Source organism: Chelmon rostratus, chromosome 2, assembly GCF_017976325.1.
Source record: "Chelmon rostratus isolate fCheRos1 chromosome 2, fCheRos1.pri, whole genome shotgun sequence".
NCBI lineage: Eukaryota > Metazoa > Chordata > Actinopteri > Chaetodontiformes > Chaetodontidae > Chelmon > Chelmon rostratus.
In genome coordinates, this window is record NC_055659.1 from 26,898,023 (window position 1) to 26,916,796 (window position 18,774).

Genomic DNA, 18,774 nt, shown 5'->3' on the forward strand with positions numbered 1-18,774 from the left:
CTCCTAACCATTCCACTCAGGCAGCTGTGTTTCTGCTGAGCAGAGGAAGGACAGCATGGCTTTAGATTGTATTACCACATTGTGTGTAATGATGGAAACCACTGAAATAAGAGAATTGTAAAATAATATAACACAATGTCCTGTTTTGTGCTTACTTCCTCATAGATTACAATTGACTGGAAATTCATATATGTAACTTGATAACAAACCTACTAGCCACAGCACAAGCCAAAACCTGTGCAAAACCATGTCGAGCTGTTAAAACTTTAGCTTTCAGCTTGTTTTTTTATGCAAGCAAGGCTCAGATAAGAACACTGATAGTAGTTTGTGGTTTTGAAGAGATTATTAGAGCGCACTGGAGTGAAGTAGCAGAAACTGATGAAGGAATTGTTGCTTCATCCGGGACGGTCCCTGAGCCAGCTTTAGTTCCTGATTGAGTGAATTAAAAGGCATGTGCCTGCCCTTCCTCTTTCACTCGGCCTTGTTGGTAGACAGACTGAGACAGCAGAAAGCGCCTGGTCCTGAAAAACCACTTCTTCAGGTAAGAGTGGGTGTATATTCACGGTATACAGCCAGATTTACACATATATTTTCAAGATTTTCTTAATCTTTAACACTGTGGTCAAAATATCTACCACATTATCTGCAAACCCACCTTGAACTGCGGTATCTGGAAAAGTGAGGGAGAAACCGTACTGAGGTGTCTCATCGATCGTGATGTGTTCGGTGGGAAAGATGTGCTAGTCAACTTCGTGCAGAAAGCGTGCAGAAAGATTAGATACATTTAGAAGCAAACAAGTACTACGTGTTGAAAAACTGTGTAAGAGGGTGCAACCCAGATCAAGAAGGATGTACCTAATGTTTTGTGCATTGTCAGTGTTTTGAGATGTACATTTAGATGAAGTATACGTAACTGCTTAGGGAGAAATGATTTGCTGATGTCTCGGCATGCACAGATTCTGAAATGCCGTGCCTGTTGTGCATCCAAATACAGAAAATAACGCACCTTCTCCCTCCACTGACCCACATAAAACCATTCATAGGAGAGCTTTCCACTGCTAGTCACACGCCTCACATTTTGTCAATTCAGTCTGTTCTTAAGACAAGCTCGGAGTCTAAATCTGCTCTTCACACATACAACAGGCTATTCAAGTTCAAGTAACAACACCAGGAGAAAACAAAGCATTAGGGTTAGAACTGGTTAGACTTTTTTCATTCCTCCGCTGATTGAGGTCTTGATTTCGGTAAAAATAGCACAGGACAGCCACAGTGTTTGTTTGCTGAACCCGGAAATATTGTAATTGGGTCTTGAATTGTAATGATTTGAATGTTTTCTATCTGTAAAAGATTTCTACTCTGATTCAAACATCCATATTGAAAACGGACAAGGCATGGGCCTTTAATCTCAGCCTGATTGAATCATGCGGTCATGTGGTTTCTTCTGCTGCACTGACAGTCAGCTCTTTCACGAGCCTCCACTGAAGCAACAAGCCACAAGCCACAGCCACGGTGGAAAGTACATTCATTCAAATACTGTACTTCAAGACAATTTTGAGGTTTGCAATTTACTTGAGATCTTATTTTTAAAAACATGATGAGCTTATAAAATAGCAATTCACTGTTAAAGGTTAAACCAGTGGTTTTATGGCTTCATAGCTTGGGGCCCCTTGTCACATTTAAGGTGTATATGAATAAATGAGTCCCAGGGCCCTTTTTCTGCAACAAAGGTCATTTTATCTCTGATATGTCAAGTACATTTTGTTAATAGTATTGGAGTATTTTTACATGAATGTATCGGCATTTTTAGTGAAGTACAGAATCTGATTAATTCTTCCAAAGCTTCCACAAATCTGAATACACTGTGGCTCCTCCAGTCTTCGTACTGTTTGGAAAAATGAGTTAAAAAAAATCTAAACATGCAGCCAAGATGGAAGCATCCTGGATGGTCTTGGTCTTGGGAACAGTTTGGAGGGTCAGTTTCCTGTCAGTCATGTCCTGCAGGCTTGTACTCAGTGGTGGAATGTAACCAAATACTTAAGTACACATTCCAGGTACTTGTACTTCACTTGAGTATCTCTGTACTTCAACTGCACTTCATCACAGAGGAAACGTATTCTTTACTGAACTGCATTTGCTTTGAAAGCTGTGGCTACTTTTCAGATTGTTACAACAAATTCTGATCAATAATAAATGATGATGTGTTCAGGGTAGTAAAAGAGGACAATAATTAAAAGAAAGAAGGTGCTGTGCTTCAAGGGGAAGCTCTGCTAATATACGTTCATGTATGCCTCTCAACCACGAATGCGATATATCCGTGAAGAACAAGGAGCTAGTCATGTGTGATAAAAAGGAAAAACACTTGTGTTTCCCAACCGTTCCTTGCTTAACAGCAAGCACGGCAAGCACACAGGAGCAGTAACGGTTTAAGGTCAGAATCAGAAAAAAGCTGTTGATCTTTTTATCTCTCAACAGTCGAGATGTCCCTGCGTTGGTGGGTGGCTCTGGTGGCTTTGATTCCGCTGGCCTTGAGCACCAATCCTGGGGTAAAGGTCAAACTAACAGAAAAGGGCCTTGAATATGGTAAGCATTACAGCACCAGGTTCCTCTTTTAGTTGAATAATAACGATCTCTCCGGAGTTTCATCACCGAATCGCTTTTTGCCTTTTGCTAGGCAGACAACTGGGGATGGCTTCAATCCAGCAGAGGCTCAAAAGCATCAAAATCCCAGATATGTCAGGCAAAGAGAGGGTGTCTCCCATTGGCAAGGTCAGGTACAGCCTGTCAAAGTAAGGCACCCGTTCATCCAACACTCCTGTAAATTCTGAGACTGCAATAAGCAAGGTATTTTTCCCAGGTGTCTTTACAAACAAGCACATTGTTTCTGCCAGTTTGCAAGTAGTGAATGTGGGATTACCACAGTCTGCAGTGGGTCTGGTTCCTGGGACGGGTGTCAGACTGTCCATTGGTAATGCCTTCATCAGTCTGCGTGGAAACTGGAGGGTCAAGTACCTCCGAGTAATGTGAGTGAGAGGAGCTTCCTTCCTTATACAGCACGCTTAAATCCATTTTGTGACATTTCTGCTGCAGCAGTGACCCCTCTCTCTTAACAGAAAGGACAGCGGCTCTTTTGATTTGAATGTGAACGGACTCACCGTCGCTACAAGTATCGCCATCAAGAATGATGAGACGGGCCACCCTGAGGTCAGTATCGCCAAGTGTGATGCCGCTGTCGGCAGCGTGAACGTCAAATTCCACGGTGGAGCCAGGTAAGCCCGGGCACTACGTTTGATGGAAGTTTCCTGGTGTACTCGTCATGCTCGACGTGCTGCATTATCCCCTTATGACCACGGCGGTTGATTTCTGTTTCAGCTGGCTGTACAATCTCTTCCGGAAATCCATTGGAAGGGCTTTACGAAATTCAATGCAGAAACAGGTGAGAGCAAACCCACATCACACCCTGGGGTTGTATTCACAAAGTATCTTCTTCTGCCACAAGGAAGCCACGGAAGAAGTATTCACATCCTTTATCAAAGTAAAATACCAAGAAGACAATGTGAAAATACTTATTCACAAGTGAACTACTTCACTCGAATTCATACTCACGCAAAAGCGCAGAAGTATTATCAAGTAAATGTGCTTAAAGTGCTGGTTTTGAGAGTGTTATTAAGTTATTCAGTTGTTAATATCAATGTATTGATGTATTTTACTGTTCTAGCTGGTTGAGGTGGAGCTAGTTTTAACTAGTTTGATGCCGTTTGGTGGTTCAGTCCAGTGGTTCCCAAGTTTAGGGTTTAGGCTGTGATCCAAGAGGTCATAAGATAAATTGTCTCGTGGGATGATTAAGAGGAGAGGAAAGAAGGAAAACAAACACACAAACACACACGCCAAGGTTTTCATTTTTTAGGCTTTTCAATAAACTTTCTTTTTTGTGAAATACTGGACAATTTTACCTTTCTGGGGCTTGAACAGTTATTTCATAAGAGCTGCTCACAGCTCATCTGAAACGTGTCAAGGAGCCCCAGCAGCACACAGGCCACAAGGCAATGTACTGTATTTTAAAAGCTTATTGAGTGCATTTTTATGTCAAGTGTTATTTTGTGAATTTACTACAAACTAAAAAGTGTAAAAAGTACGATTTTCCCCCCTCAGATGTAGTGCAGTAGAAGTATAGAGTTTTTTCCTCTTCAGTCTGGGAATAGAGCTTCTCTGTTCTCTGTTGCAGATCTGCCCTCTGGTGGTTGAGGCCATATCTGATTTGAACCCTAAATTGAAAACTCTCAACGGTAAAATATTGTCTTTCTGTCAAATATTTGGATGCTTCATTGATGCTGAGTGTCTGACAGACTTTCTACCTTCCTGCAGTTGTAGCCCAGGTGGACCAGTATGCAGAGATTGAATATTCTATGGTGTCATCGCCCACAGTTTCTGATTCTTACATAGACTTTGGCTTGAAGGTAAAGAATTTTATACTGTTATACTGTACGTTTGATATATCTGAAGCCTCAGTCTGCTTAGAAAAATAGACAGTTGTGACACAACTTTTCTGTTTCTGCTGTTTCTTTGTCACTTAGGGTGAATTTTACAACATTGGGAAGCATCAGGAGTCTCCGTTCTCCCCCACAGCCTTTTCCCTGCCACCCCAGAACAACAACATGTTGTACATGGGCCTGTCCGCCTTCACTACCAACTCTGCAGCCTTCGTCTACCACAAAGCCGGAGCCCTCAGCCTGTACGTCACCGACGACATGGTGAGCTTCAACCTCCAGAATCAGTCTACTTTTCCTGCCATCGCACTGATCTAACACCTTCCTGGCTCTGTCACCACAGATTCCACAAGGCTCTCCCATCCGACTCAACACCAGAACGTTCGGCGCCTTCATCCCGCAGGTGACCAGACAGTCCGCTGCCTTTAGAAGAATCATTACCTTCGCTGGAAGCCTTTCAGCTGTATCACTGTGTATTTTCAGATTGCCAAGCGCTTCCCAGGTCTGATGATGAAGCTGATGGTGAAGACGGCGAAGACTCCCGTCATCTCTTTTGAACCAAACAACGTGACAATCCAGGCCACCGGCACGGTGACGGCCTACGCTATCCAACCCAACACCACACTGACCCCTCTCTTCGTCCTAAACTTGGTAGGTTATGCAGCTGACACGACGACGGGCCACTTGTGTGGTTTAGACCAACTCTAGAACTTCCTCACCATCTTGTCTTTAACAGGAGACCAGTGTCAGCGCCCGAGTGTTCGTCAGCGAAGTGAGGGTGGCTGGAGCTGTCTCCCTAAACAAGTGAGTCACTGAAAAATCACTATTTGCTCTCAGAAGAGAAAAAAGGGGCCAAAAGGTCCTCGCAAAAATGAACATCACAGTCTAATTTTGCCTAATTTGCACAGAATGAGTCTGACCCTGGGGACAAGCTATGTGGGAGAGTTTCAGGTGAGAGCTGCATTCTAACATGAGTCACAATGTGCACCATCAGTGCCAAGCTAACAGGCTAACCCTAACCCCACCCTGCAGGTCAGATCCCTGGACAGCATCCTCCAAGTGGTCCTCAAACTGGTAGTGATACCTACACTGAATGGTGAGTTCTGGCATTTTCACTTTGTGCTCTATAAGAACTAGATAACACGTCATTAAATGCTCTATCGGCAGGCTTCAGATGACTCAGAACTCTGAATCAGAGGAGTGAGCATGTGTATAAACCAGAAACAAGACGTCAGTGACAATGACAACGTGAAAACAATGTCACAATGTGAAAGAGGGCACTTGTAGTGACGAACCTGCAGAGAATTATGATCTGAATCTGCAGCTCTCCTCCAGCTTTATGTGACTAACAGCCCATTGTCTCGCTGTCCGGCTGCAACTTTATTGTTTTGGTTCACTCTCATCGCAGCCGGCAGCTGTTTTCAGCACAGAGCTCTAAAAACTGACAGTACACGACCTGCTCAACACCAATGAGCAATGAGCAGACAGACACAGATAGCACCTAGGCGTTACACAGCTAAAAGAGAATAAAATAAATAACAAAAAAATATATAAAAATCAGAAATAAAATTCTCCAGCTGGCTAGAAACACAACCCCAAGTGAATAATCTCTAAATGCTGGATGCGTAAATAAGCAACTGTCTGCAAATAAGTTTACCAAATCAAGTTAAAAGTTGACGATGTGTCCATTTTGTGTTCGCAACTTGTTTTTCATGCACCCAGGAGGTCACTGCAGGATTAGAAAGGCAAACTTGGCTGGCCTTTTTAAATAACTTTGTATCATTAACATCATATATGTACATTTAGAAAACCTCCATGCACATTGCTGGTGTCCATATTTTTGTTTTTGTTCTTTCATTTTCATCGTCAACAGATTGCACCAGCTTTACTTCCTCATTTATTCCTCTTGATGTTTATTTTTATCTTGTGTGTTGAATTTGCTGTATTCCTTGTTTCTATTTATCTATTTTATGATTATCTGTAAAGCACTTTGAGCTGCATTCTGTGTACAGTAATCCAAATGTATTATTTATTAAAATTTTCTGCAGATAGTATCATTCTAATGTCTGCCTCGTTGGATTCTTAGTTTATCTACATTTTTGAATTTTGTTTCATAGTTCAACTTGCCAAGGGATACCCGCTACCTGCGCTTGGAAAGACGAAGCTTGTGAACACCCAGCTTCAGGTCCTGAAGGTCAGAGACTGGACATATTCAATAAAACTGCATGTTTCCGAGCAAGCGACATTTATTGTGCTACGTGGATTTTAATGAGGGCAGAATGAACAGAAGTCCTAACTGCTGCTGCTGTGCTGTTTTTTTTTCTAGGACTATATTCTGATTGGGACAGATGTTGAGTTCACCAATTGAACGCCACTTCTGGAAACTCCCAGGATTCATTTCTGCGCTGCACATGAAGATATAATCACAGCCAGAGTGCAACTACCCGACAGAAAATTTAAAGAAAAAAATGAATCATGTACTCTGTAAGCCGGAGAAATATGTTTGTATCCTCGTCATATCTATATGATTGTTCTGTTTTTTATCTCACTTTTCTTCTCTTTACAATCTGAACTCAGGCTTTCTTTATATAAAATATAGATGGGGGAAGTGAAATTTTCCAACAGGGTCACTGCAGTCGTATCATAACAGGACAGTCAGGACAGGGTTTGCTGTTTGTCACCACAATCATCTTTTTGTAATAACATGCTCCTTAAAGCAGATCACAGCACTTTCTGCTGCTGACTTTGGGCAAATTCTTTCTCAAACTTTCTGACTTTGCAGCTCACGGAGCGATTCTGCAAATTCGCTGATCCGTGACATTTTTACTGCAGTTTGCAGAGTCCTATAAAAAATGCCAAGATATCAATCAAGCACCGCTGCTTCAGACAAAACAAATCAGTCACAGTAGTTTGTATAAGACGCTATAATTCACATCATCCTCACAGGGTTCAGGATCTTAGGCAGTTTATTACCACTGACAGTATAAATAACACATTGCAGTTTTCACAGCAGTCCAGTGTGACTGCAAGATGATCAAAATTCATGTAAAGCCACCTTCATGTGCCTTCAAAGTCATTCAACAGAAGATGGAAGTGTGCTAGTATTCCCCCAAAAACAGAAGGGTGTGTTTCCAGTGGTGTCACCTGGGCCAGTCAAGGGCATGTTTCAGTCATGGCCGAGTCTGAGGCCACACGTCGGTCAAGCTGGCGCCTGGGCAGAGTCTCACGGTGCTGCACCGTGCCTCCGAGGGAGCTGTGAGCGAGGGCCCGGCCTCTCAGGCTCTGGGAGTTCGCCGACAATACCTGTATCAAATACGCAAAATATCGGGGAATGGATGAGGGACTGATGAAATGTCCGACAGTGTCAGATAATACCTTTAAGCACTTGACTTGAAATTATGTCCTCCTACTGTACCACTGACTGGCAGGAAATGCTTTTTTCATGCTTGGATCTTGTTACCTTTTTTGTGACGTTTGGTGTGTCACATGTGCTTTACATAATGTTATTAAAGGCGTGCCTACATCTGAACACCTATATCCTGATTGTTGCCTCACCCATTTAAACCAGTGAGAATAGCACAGAGGGAAAAAAAGGAGAAATTAGTAATACCAGTTTATCTGTAAAACTAAACTAATATCTACCACTCAGGCTGCGTCTTCAACAAAAATGTATCAAGGTGTTGACTCTTTGAAGACGAACTATCTGTAGGAACCAAACCCTACCTTCACCAGGACGTAGTCTCCAGCATTGACCGGTGCAGCGTTGGACTCTGCAGGCTGAACAGAAACACCTTCTTTGGGGAAAATCACTTTGATATTGCCGTCAGTTCTCCCACACATGTCCTTGGCAGATCTTTTACTTTCCTGCATAAAAAGGGAAACCAGAGATGAGCGCTGTTGCCTGGTAACAGGTTACAGCAACCCAGTACAATGGTACAGGACTGCTACTTTTATCCATGGTAAGCAGTGTTACACATTACTCATTTAATTGCTGCATTTCTATAGGAGTCAGTCAGTCCTCTCCCTCACACACTGGAATGAGGGTAAAGCATCAGTCAGAAAGTACAGCCGTGCTTGTGGCTCTGTAAGGCTGCAGTTAAATACTAATGCTACCATGCTAACATGATGAGGCCAAGCAGGTGTAATGTTTGCCATGTTCAACATCTTAGTTTAGCATATTAGCATGCTACCATATACTAAATTGCACAAAACAGAAAGTGCAGCTGAGGCTGATGGGAGTGTCATTAGTTTGCCAATAATTAAGTCATAAAGCAAATTGGGCAAATTCAAAATTTGACCTGATGACGGTGCTAGATGAAGGTTAAGGGGTGACCACATTTATTATACTTTATCCTGAGTGGGACATGAATGTGCCAAATTTCACTGCAAGTCATCCGGTTGTTGTTGAGACATTTCACTTAAAACTACAAATGTGAACCTTGTGTTGGCACTAGAGGAACAGTCAGGGGACAGAATCAACAGAATCAGCAATCCATCCACACTGACACGGTGCCAAGCCATCTTTAGAGCAACACTAAAAACAATGAAACTATGATTATTGCGCCTTATTATCCACACTTTTCTCAGAAATTAGCCAGTGCCATATCATATCTATAACATAAGTGGGTGTGCAGAGAGGCAGCGCTACCTTTGCAGTTGGATCTGCTTTGAGAGAAAAACTAATAAAGTTTCAGATAATTGTAGTTATTAATATCCATACATGCATTTTCTAAACCATGTGTCCTTTGAGGGTTTTGTCAGTCATGTGTGCAGTACTCACTCCCTCCACCAGGACGAGCTGTGTGCTGCCGATGAGAGCAGCGTTGACCCTTGCAGCTTCCTCTCTGAACACACTGATACACTCCTCCAGCCTCCGCTGCTTCACCTCTGCTGGCACGTCGTCTTGTAGCCGATGGAAGGCGTGGGTTTTCTGAGTGAGAAAACCACGGAGCCGGGAACAAAAGACATTTACAACTAAGCGGCTTGGATTCAGTTGGTCTGGCAGACACCACAAACACACTAGAGCTCACCTGTCTCATACTGTAGGCAAACAGGAATCCCACATTGTAGCCCACCTCTCTGATCAGAGACAGAGTCTGCTGGTGGTCGTCCTCTGTTTCACCACAGAAGCCGGAGATGAAGTCGCTGCTGAGACTCACCTCTGACACACACACACACACACACGTCATTCATGTTAAACAAAGACCACACACACTACCTTAGCAAGATGACGCTACCAAGGCAAATGCTCTTTAATTTATTTTATCACAGGGGATTTTTTCCCCCACACAGTTAAGAATCTTATTGTTTGACAACAGTACTTTTTTCATTAACAGTATTTTTTGAGTAGGATATTCTAGTTCTCTTTCTGTAGTAGCCGTTTGTCCAAGCAACAAAAAATTTCAAACCAAACTTCAAATTATAAAAAATCAAAGGGCCACTGCTGCACCATGGGTTTGTGGTGTACGCGGATGGGAAAAATGTAATGTCCAAACAAATGTTCAATTTCAACAAAAAACATGGTTTATTTAACCAAACAGCGAGCAAGCAAAGAACAAAGACATTCCACAGTGCTTCTCCCGCTCCAGTAAAAAACCATTTGCCCACCCTGGTCCCTTATCGTAGCCCTACTTATATCATCGGGTGCCCCCCTAACGTGCCCAAATGAAACAAAACCACAAATGACAAACAAGAAAACACCTATACTAAACAAATAAACAGAATACTAACAGAAAACTAATCATAATGAAATCAAATAAATTGATTAAGAATAATCAAATCTAAATACTAACAAAACTAAATACTAAACTAAACAACCCTAAATACCAATAAATAAATAAATAAATAGATAAATAGCTCCAACACTTTCCATCCGTGTAAATTAAAGGAATACTTTTTGTAGCCTACCTGGGATAACTTTCTTGATGTTCTTCACAAGATCAAGGTAGGCCTCTCTCGTGTATCTGTAAATTTTACAAGAAAATATATTTTCTCTCAAATATTGCTTTGATGATTTAGAAATCAAAATTTGGAAAACAGCACCGTGACCTCTTACCCGCGGCGCATTGCTTTGAGGACCTTGCTGCTCCCACTCTGGGCTGGAAGGTGGATCTGCTGACAAATGTTCTTTCGCTCCGCAATTAGGTGCAAAACCTGCAAACAGCAGCCCACAGACCAGGTCAGCAGGCCTCACTCAGCCAAGTTTATACAGAGAATTGGGAAATCAACACTGGGTTGCAAATAGAGCTTTTGAGAATGCATATTCAGCAGCTGCTCTCTAAGCAGAACCGAACATGAGTAAAGTGTATCAGGTACCTCGTCAGGAAAGTCCTTGGGATGAGGGGAGGTGAATCTGATCCTCATGTCAGGATCGATGCGTGACACTCGGTCCAGCAGGTCGGAGAAGCGCAGACCTCCCTGTTTTGTTTTGTAGATGGTCTTGAAGCCCCGGCTGAGCTGCGTCAGGTCTGAGCCACAGAACTGTGCTTCTGACGTGTCTCTGTAGCTGTTCACATTTTGACCCAGCAAAGTCACCTCCTTCACACCCTGAACAAAACATCCACCAGACACACACCTGTTAGAGAGAGCTGCAATTATCTATTCACTAATACAGACATTCATTGTCGGTGTGGAACTTAAACTACAGAGTGACTCAGCTATTCACTTCACTGTACAGCACAGGTGTTCAACCCTGAGTCCAAAAAAGCTGGATGCTGTGTCATACATGAGTAAAAACAGAATGCAGTCATTGGCAAATGAACTGTGTTCACCAACAACAGTTTAACAAAGTGTTCCTGTAACATCCTTTATACAATCATGTGTTTACAAAGTGGTGAACCTCACTCCATCATTGCTTGTGAACGACTGAGCCTTTCCAGGATGCCCCTTTCATACCCAATCATGATACTATCACCTGTTACCAATCAACCTGTTTACCTGTGGAATGATCCAAACAGGTGTTTTTGGAGCGTTCCACAACTTTCCCAGTCTTTAGCTGCTCCTGCCCTAACTTGTTTGAAACCTGTTGCTGCATCAACTTCAGAATAAACAAATATTTCCTTCCTATTCTAGTATTGCTATCAGAGCATGTCCACTTGTTAGAAACAGGTGTAGCAGTTTAACTGACTGACTCGTGTTGGCTGTTAACTTGCCTGCTCAGACAGCATACGGACTTCCTCGAGTATGGAGGAGACAGGTCGACTCCTCTCTCTGCCTCTGGTGAAGGGAACAATGCAGTAGCTGCACATGTTGTCACAGCCTCGCATGATGGATCTGCCAGCACAAAAGATGAACACAAAGTCATCAGAGGTTAAAATATAAAGACAAAGTGTTGCTGTAGAAAACAGGAGGTGGTGTGAAGGGTGAATAACCTTCTAATAACTTCTACACTTACACAAAAGCACTGTATCCCTGAGGAGCATGGTGGACAGGCATGATGTCAGCATAGGTCTCCTCTAACGACAGCAGCACGTTGCTTGCCTGTTGACCTCCGTCAGCTAAAGCCAAGAGGCGGGGGAGGTCCCGATAGGCGTCTGGACCAGCAAGAACATCCACCAGCTTCTCCCGCTCCAAAAGCTCCGTCTTTAGCCTCTCTGCCATGCAGCCTGGACAAACACAGCTATTAATATATCTTTGCAACCTCTGTTGAGACAGTCAAATTTGTGCACATTAATGAACTAACTTACCTAAAATCCCAATTTTCATTGGTGTGTGGGTCTTCAGCCGTCTCTTCTTCATAGCTGTCAGCTGTTGTAGTCTATTCCAAATGGTTTGTTCAGCTTTTTCTCTGTTAAGAGAAGAGTTGAGGTTTCTCCATTGGTTGGTGCATCTGATGTAGTTTGTGTGCTCTCATGAAAACCTTGTAATCCCAGTTTTTTGGTTGGGTTAAACACTTGTGAGACTGTCATCCAGTCAGACAGCAGTTTGTCATGTTATTCCTAAAAGTTTGAAACATGGTCTTACCTGATAGAGCAGGTTACCAGTAGGACGACGTCTGCCTGTCAGCACAATGGTTCTTTTAGTGAATTGTTGACACAGATTATGTTGAAAGTGTGTAAAGAAAGAGCTCTTCTGTACCTCATTTAAGGCAACCGTGCGTTGATAACCCTTCCTCTGTAGTATGGACCAGGCTATCTCTGTGTCGTTCACATTCATTTGACATCCATATGTTTCAAAATACACTGGAATATTAAAACAAGACACCAGTTCAGCCTTTGTCCCAAACAATCAGCATTAACTTGATGGTTTTCAGAGACACAGACTAACCTTTCCGTGAATTCCCCATGTCCAAGTCTTCAGAAAGATAACTCTCTGTGTCGCAGTACTCTTCATCTGCAGGATAAGTCTTACCAGCAGAAACTCCTTTGATGAAATCCTGAAAACTTGGACCAGAGGAAATCTGGGACCTGAACTTGTCTACAGTTGTCCTTCTGTCTCTAGAAGTCACACTGGTTTTAGCTAAATTAGAACAGTGCCTGGGCTGGATACACCTTATGGGTGTCCAATGTTGGGCAATGATAAACAAGCGTTTTAAAGTCCTGAGGTATTCCATGGTTAATTAGCTAACGCTAGTTAGCTACAAGAGCAAACCTGTCGGGTTTACCTCTAACTGAGCAACCATATACCGTATTACCTACTTTTGGCATACGTAGTAACCAACATTTTGTCCCTGTTTTTTCTTACTATTTACATGTGTGTTTCAGTGATAGCTGTGTTGGTTTAATGTCATTCCGCCACTCATGTTATGAGGAGGCAAATATGTCTTAATAACAAGAGCACTATCTCTCCATTCCAAAGCGACGGTATAGAAGCCCGAAAAAGACTTCATCTGCCAAAAATATGAATATTGCGGGGTAATAGTGAACGGTGGCAGACATTCTACCTTATATCAGCTACTGTATAACTACTAAAACTACCATAAAGAATATTAGTGTTTGAAATTAGCCTGAATTCAGGTGAACATGCGTAAAACAGATGCAGCGGTTTCCCTCAGCATTTCAAGATTACAGACATGACGCAGTGTCACGAGCAAATTCAGCGTCTTACTCAGTTTTTATTATTACACGGTTCGGTTCAATTCTGAAGGCCATGACAGACAAAAGGATAGTTAAGTACTTAACTGTGTCCGACTCAACAAACGTGGAAGTACACATCAGATAACTCTCTTGCATCCCGACTGTGCGTTTGCCAAAAAAAATGGCTTCCCGTTCCGTCGAACTTCATGGTCCGTCTAACAACATTCTTAACGTAGAACAAGGTTCCGGACTTCGCCGATGGCATCGAAGTGGCCTTTTAACAAACGATTTAAATCTTTAAACAATCTTAACAAGCTGAACACGTGTTTGTGAGGGATACAGTTCACATTTCTTCGTCACGTTATGGTCCAAAACTCAGGCTCAACCTTTGGAACAATGAAGTCCGTAGCCCTAATAGTTAATGAAACTTAACAGCTTTACGTTTTTATATATGGGGGTATTTCTGTCTCGTTTTTGTTGTTTGTTTGCTTTCCCCCAACAGATTTCATTGAACACACGTGTTTGTATTTCCTTGGCAGTCAATAGTTGTAGACATTTTGTTCTTGCAGAACAATTTGAATAATGGCTGCATACGATAGAGCTGGTAATTTTCTATACTAGAAACTATATCTCATCCAAATACATTATTTTGTTATTTGTTTTGAACTATTCGTTTCCAATTTTTTTTTCTTTCATTATAGAATTCTATGTGGGCTAGTAATTTGTTACTAGCCCACATTCTGAATTATTATGCTTGTATTGTAAACCTTGTGCAACACACTTTGGCACTCCTGTGGTTATTTATGGTCTTTCCAATGAAGCAAACTTGAATTTGAGAAAGCCGGAGAGTGACAAAAAGAAAAAGAGAGCATGCAGATAGCTCAGCTGAGAGAGAGAGAGAGAGAGAGAGAGAGAGAGAGAGAGAGAGATCATGTGTGATGTGGGAGTGACTGGGAGCTACAGGTTCAGTATAAACTGACCATGGATGCAGGGATGACAGACAGTGTTTCTTTTGTCCAGTCCTTTCCTGGCAGTGAGAGATGAGGAGAGCAGAGGGCTCCAAATAGAGAGGAACTGCAAGGGCACTCAGAACTACACAAAATATCTAGGTAACTCTTCCACCACATGTGCAAATGTATATTATGTAAATGTGTATATAAACCTTTACACGTCCGTGCTTTGATCCTTTTTAATATTTGAAATGAAATGTTGATGTTTTCCATCATAGCATACATCTCTGCCTGCTGCAACTTCAGTGCCTTCTGCAGAGCGATGAGGCTGGTTGAGGGGAACTGTGGTTTCAGCATTTTTTTCTAATGTAATTTCTACTCCTGTCATTTATTCTAGCCGTCCATTCTTCTCCAGGACTAGCTGTGAGGATGGAGAGATCTGCACTGCTGCTGTTTTGTTGCCTGGTCATGTCTTTATCAGGCTCCCCCCTCTACCCATCCATTAGGTAAGTCCTGCCAGATTTACTAAAATTCTTTACATTGTCTTCATTTACATAGTGGAGCATTTTCAAGATATTTAAATTCCTTCTGACTGGTCAGATCAGCGTTTCAGGTTTGTAGATGCATGTCGATGGCAGCAGAAATACTGAAAAGTGGTTGAAGATTACTGGGCTGAATAAAAGATTTTTTGAATTGAAAAATAAAACCGGACACAAAATTCACTGCATAGATTCTCCCTCTCATGAAATATTGCTCAGCTTCATAGAACAGCTAAAATGGTCAGAAAGCTTGAAAACATAAAGTTACTTCAACGTTTCCAAGCAGAAAACGAACATGTGTAACGAGAAATGCAACGTCGCACTGATTTGAGACAATGACTTGATTCATGTGTCAGGGTGAGAAGAATGGCCATATCCCTCCCTCTATATTTTAAGCCTTTCACTAGTTGCTTTGCATGTCATAGCTGTGCCCTCTGCACTTGTTATGCTAAAAAGGGTCAAGATGTCTGCATTAGTCACAATGTTACATTTATACTCAGTACCTTCATCACAGTGTCCTCTGCCAAAGCATCAGAATACATCATTTTACAAGAGCTTTGGCAGAAAGATCGGGGACCCTATTTTCTTTTTTTGTCTAAAATCTGTCTTCACCATCAGAACTCGGTGTAATAATTAAATCAGCTTCTGTTCGGGGCAGACATTTGAATACATTTACATATCAGAATGGTATAATGTGTGTGGAGATATTTGAATATGACATTCTGCATTCATTTAGTTAACGGGGATATTTCTCAGGTTTGGCCAGAGGGACACATCCATCCTGATGACATCTTCTATGAAGAATCCGGCCGAGCAGCTGGAGGAAGACACGAGTCCTCCCAAGGAGCTGGCAGAGTTACGGTCAGTTAGTTCATAGGGACTGAGTGGCTGATCTCAAATATGGCTTAAAGGGTCAGTTTACTACAAAAAACAGTCGTCACCCCAGTAAAGGAGAGGGGAATAGAACTGCTTTTGTCATTTGTTACACAGTAAGGATATCTCAGCACCTGAGCAAGTAAAACCAAAACTATCAGCACAACTGGATCATTAGTCTCAAGTGAAGAAATGTGCTTTTTTGTAATTCAGGTGAACTGAGCCTCTAAGATGGACATTTGTAAATGGACTGCAACATGTCCAGACAGATGACAGATAAGTCTTTTACCGGTCTTTCTGTTGTTGCGTCATTGCACTACAATTTGCCTGTCTTTGTCTTTGCCACTCAAGAGTACTGCTGTGTAAAATCTGAACAGACGTAAATGTTCCACTTTCTGATTTTAGCTCAGGACGCCACGCTGATGCCATCTTTACAAACAGTTACAGGAAAGTCCTGGGCCAAATCTCCGCCAGGAAGTTCCTTCAGACCATCATGGGCAAACGGCTGGGGTAGGTGGCACAAGAGGCGTGATGTCACTTCAGTCTGCAAACCCGGCAAAGCAGCGAGGCTGTGTGTGCTGTGTGTTTTCAGGTTACCAGCAGGAACACGCAGCAAAGGGTGAACTGTTGATGTTTTCTTTCCACAGAGAAGAGAGTGAGAGCTACGTGAAACGTCAGTCAGGTATCTATGAAGGGACCTACAAAGAAGACCTTACGTCCATCCAGAGCAACCAGAGATACAGAGGAGTGCACGGGAACATCCTGAGGCCCAGGTCAATCAACGCCTTACAGCCAGGGAGCTCAGAGCTCCAACAAAAACATTCACAAACACTAATGTGACTTTTCAAGTGTAATGACGTTAGTCTCCCACTGACCCGAGGCTTTCCTCTCTACAGGCCGCTGAGTTGATGTTGAGGTGGACGGGCTGAAGCTCCTCGCCGCTGCACTGTTCTTAACATCACTGCTTGTTTTCTTATACTTCCTCCAGCCTGTTCTTTCCACGTGAAAATGATCCTGTCATTTTTGTATTTCCATTAAAGCTGTGAAGAAAACCTGCAGCCCAGCTCATGACTGTGGAAAGAATGGCGCTGATGGTGTTTACTGACATGTCAGTATGGAATGAATGAAATCTTCAGTCAAGACTCTGAAAAGCACTGTGGCCATGCTGAACTAAGCAGTGGGGGAAAGTACAATGAGTGACTAGAGTATTTTCATTTTATGCCACCTTATTCTAATTCTTCACCACCATTCAGAGGGAAATATTCAAGTTTTTACACCACTATGTGTATTTGGCAGCTAGTTGTTACAACTATCAAACAACTGGGATGCTGTGTAAAACGTAAATAAAACAGAATGTGATGATTTGCTAATCCTTTTTGACAGAGACTCAACTGAAAACAGTACAAACACAATGTATTTAATGTTTCACCTCAGCACCTTCATTGATTTTAGTAAATATCTGCTGATTTTCAATTTGAAGCAGCAACATGTTTCAAAAAAGTTGGGACAGGAGCAACAAAACACTGAAAAATTGTGGAATGCTCCAAAAACATTGTAAAACTATATATATATATAATGACATATATAAAATTACCCAATAGTATGTAACGTTTTTTATTTAAAGTCAGCCCCACCTCAACCAGCTTCATTAAAATGCTTCTTAGACATGAATGCATAAGTAATATTATCCAGCAATATAAAATTAACATCACAAGATATGACATGAGTATTTTTACTTTAGATATATTGGTACATTTTGTAGACAATATACTTACTTTTACAATGTTTTTGATGATTTTTTAAAGCCTCTGAAAACTTTGCTCCAAATCTTAAGTACTGATTGTGAACATTATATGTTTTTGAAAAAATGAGCAGAAATCAGAGTACAATTTAGTAAGAGTTAAATGCTCAAACACTCATCTGATCTGCCTCATCAGAGCTGTTGGGTTCATTCAGTAACCCACCAACAGTCAGACAGATCAGATTCTGATTCACATGCTGTCAAATCCTGATTGGAGCAGACAAGTATGTGACATCACTTTTTCCATCTGAGCCCCGCCCCCTTCAGAGCAGTACAGGATTGTCTCAGGTTAAATAATCCAAACTGGTCCAGCCTGGATAGAAAACAGAGGAACACAGTGTTTTCAGAAGCTTTGTATCTCCTGCACAGGTGTTTCCACTCATGTTGACTGTGGACTGTGGGAGCGCTTAGTGAACGTGCTTAATATTTCTCTCACCCTCCTGTTAGTTCTGTGCTTCAGGTTTTGCCACAGGAAACCCTCAGGGCCTTTTTCATGGCAGACATTTTGGCTTGTCACAGCAGGAGAAGCACAGGTATCACTGATAACATTTAAAAAAAAAAAAAAACATAAAAAAGACTGGATTCCCTTTAGGTCCAGGTCCTGGAGGTCCTGGAACAATAATCCGCTTCCCTGCTGGAGTTAAAGAAAGACAGTTCAAGAAGAAATAAGCCCTGCTTGCCCTTCTAATGGGAAACTTTAGATCTCAATATTGCTATATAACAGACAGAGTCAGTTTGCTTATTTTCTGACTCTTCTCTACCTATGCTACTATGCTTCACTCATTAATATTATTCTGTAACTGCCACAGTGGCCACAACGGTAAAAATAGCTGCATTACCTACTGTATCAGGAAGTCACAGCTAGTTAAAGGCGAAAGTGAAGATATCAGTTTTTAGCTTTCTTTTAAAAATATTCAGTGAGCTGCTCTCCTGATATCTACAGGTGATTTGTTCCAGATCTTTGGGTTGTAATGGACAAACGCTGCATCCCTGATTTTCTCTCAGCTGTTGCCTGAAACCTCCAATAAACCAGCAGCAGATGATCGCAGTGATCATGAAGGCTAATAATAAACGAGGGAGTTAGCGATGTAGACTTGGTCCTTGTTCATTAAG

General features: G+C 42.0%; 3 protein-coding genes across 3 annotated transcripts; 2 read left to right on the top strand and 1 right to left on the bottom strand.

The window, feature by feature from the left end:
* The first annotated feature begins 441 nt into the window (after nt 1-441).
* Nucleotides 442-8,013, top strand: LOC121617493 (bactericidal permeability-increasing protein-like). Its single transcript, XM_041952687.1, has 16 exons — nt 442-541; nt 2,473-2,580; nt 2,672-2,786; nt 2,889-3,020; nt 3,111-3,266; nt 3,370-3,433; nt 4,223-4,283; nt 4,363-4,454; nt 4,572-4,748; nt 4,828-4,887; nt 4,968-5,135; nt 5,221-5,288; nt 5,393-5,435; nt 5,517-5,580; nt 6,602-6,678; nt 6,811-8,013. Exons 2-16 carry the CDS (start codon nt 2,478-2,480, stop codon nt 6,850-6,852), a joined length of 1,422 nt encoding a protein of 473 aa, XP_041808621.1. The 5' UTR covers nt 442-541; nt 2,473-2,477; the 3' UTR covers nt 6,853-8,013.
* Nucleotides 6,821-13,628, bottom strand: cdk5rap1 (CDK5 regulatory subunit associated protein 1). Its single transcript, XM_041952678.1, has 13 exons — nt 12,750-13,628; nt 12,561-12,664; nt 12,447-12,481; nt 12,170-12,270; nt 11,878-12,088; nt 11,636-11,756; nt 10,800-11,030; nt 10,540-10,637; nt 10,392-10,447; nt 9,515-9,645; nt 9,265-9,414; nt 8,208-8,348; nt 6,821-7,787 (listed from the first exon to the last, which is right to left on the bottom strand). The coding sequence occupies exons 1-13, from the start codon at nt 13,033-13,035 to the stop codon at nt 7,638-7,640; spliced, it is 1,815 nt and encodes a 604-aa protein (XP_041808612.1). The 5' UTR covers nt 13,036-13,628; the 3' UTR covers nt 6,821-7,637.
* An 896-nt stretch (nt 13,629-14,524) lies between these two features.
* ghrh (growth hormone releasing hormone) lies at nt 14,525-16,862 on the top strand. The gene is made up of 6 exons (XM_041961285.1): nt 14,525-14,607; nt 14,846-14,954; nt 15,744-15,848; nt 16,266-16,370; nt 16,508-16,633; nt 16,757-16,862. The coding sequence occupies exons 2-6, from the start codon at nt 14,878-14,880 to the stop codon at nt 16,767-16,769; spliced, it is 426 nt and encodes a 141-aa protein (XP_041817219.1). The 5' UTR covers nt 14,525-14,607; nt 14,846-14,877; the 3' UTR covers nt 16,770-16,862.
* Nucleotides 16,863-18,774: the final 1,912 nt, after the last annotated feature.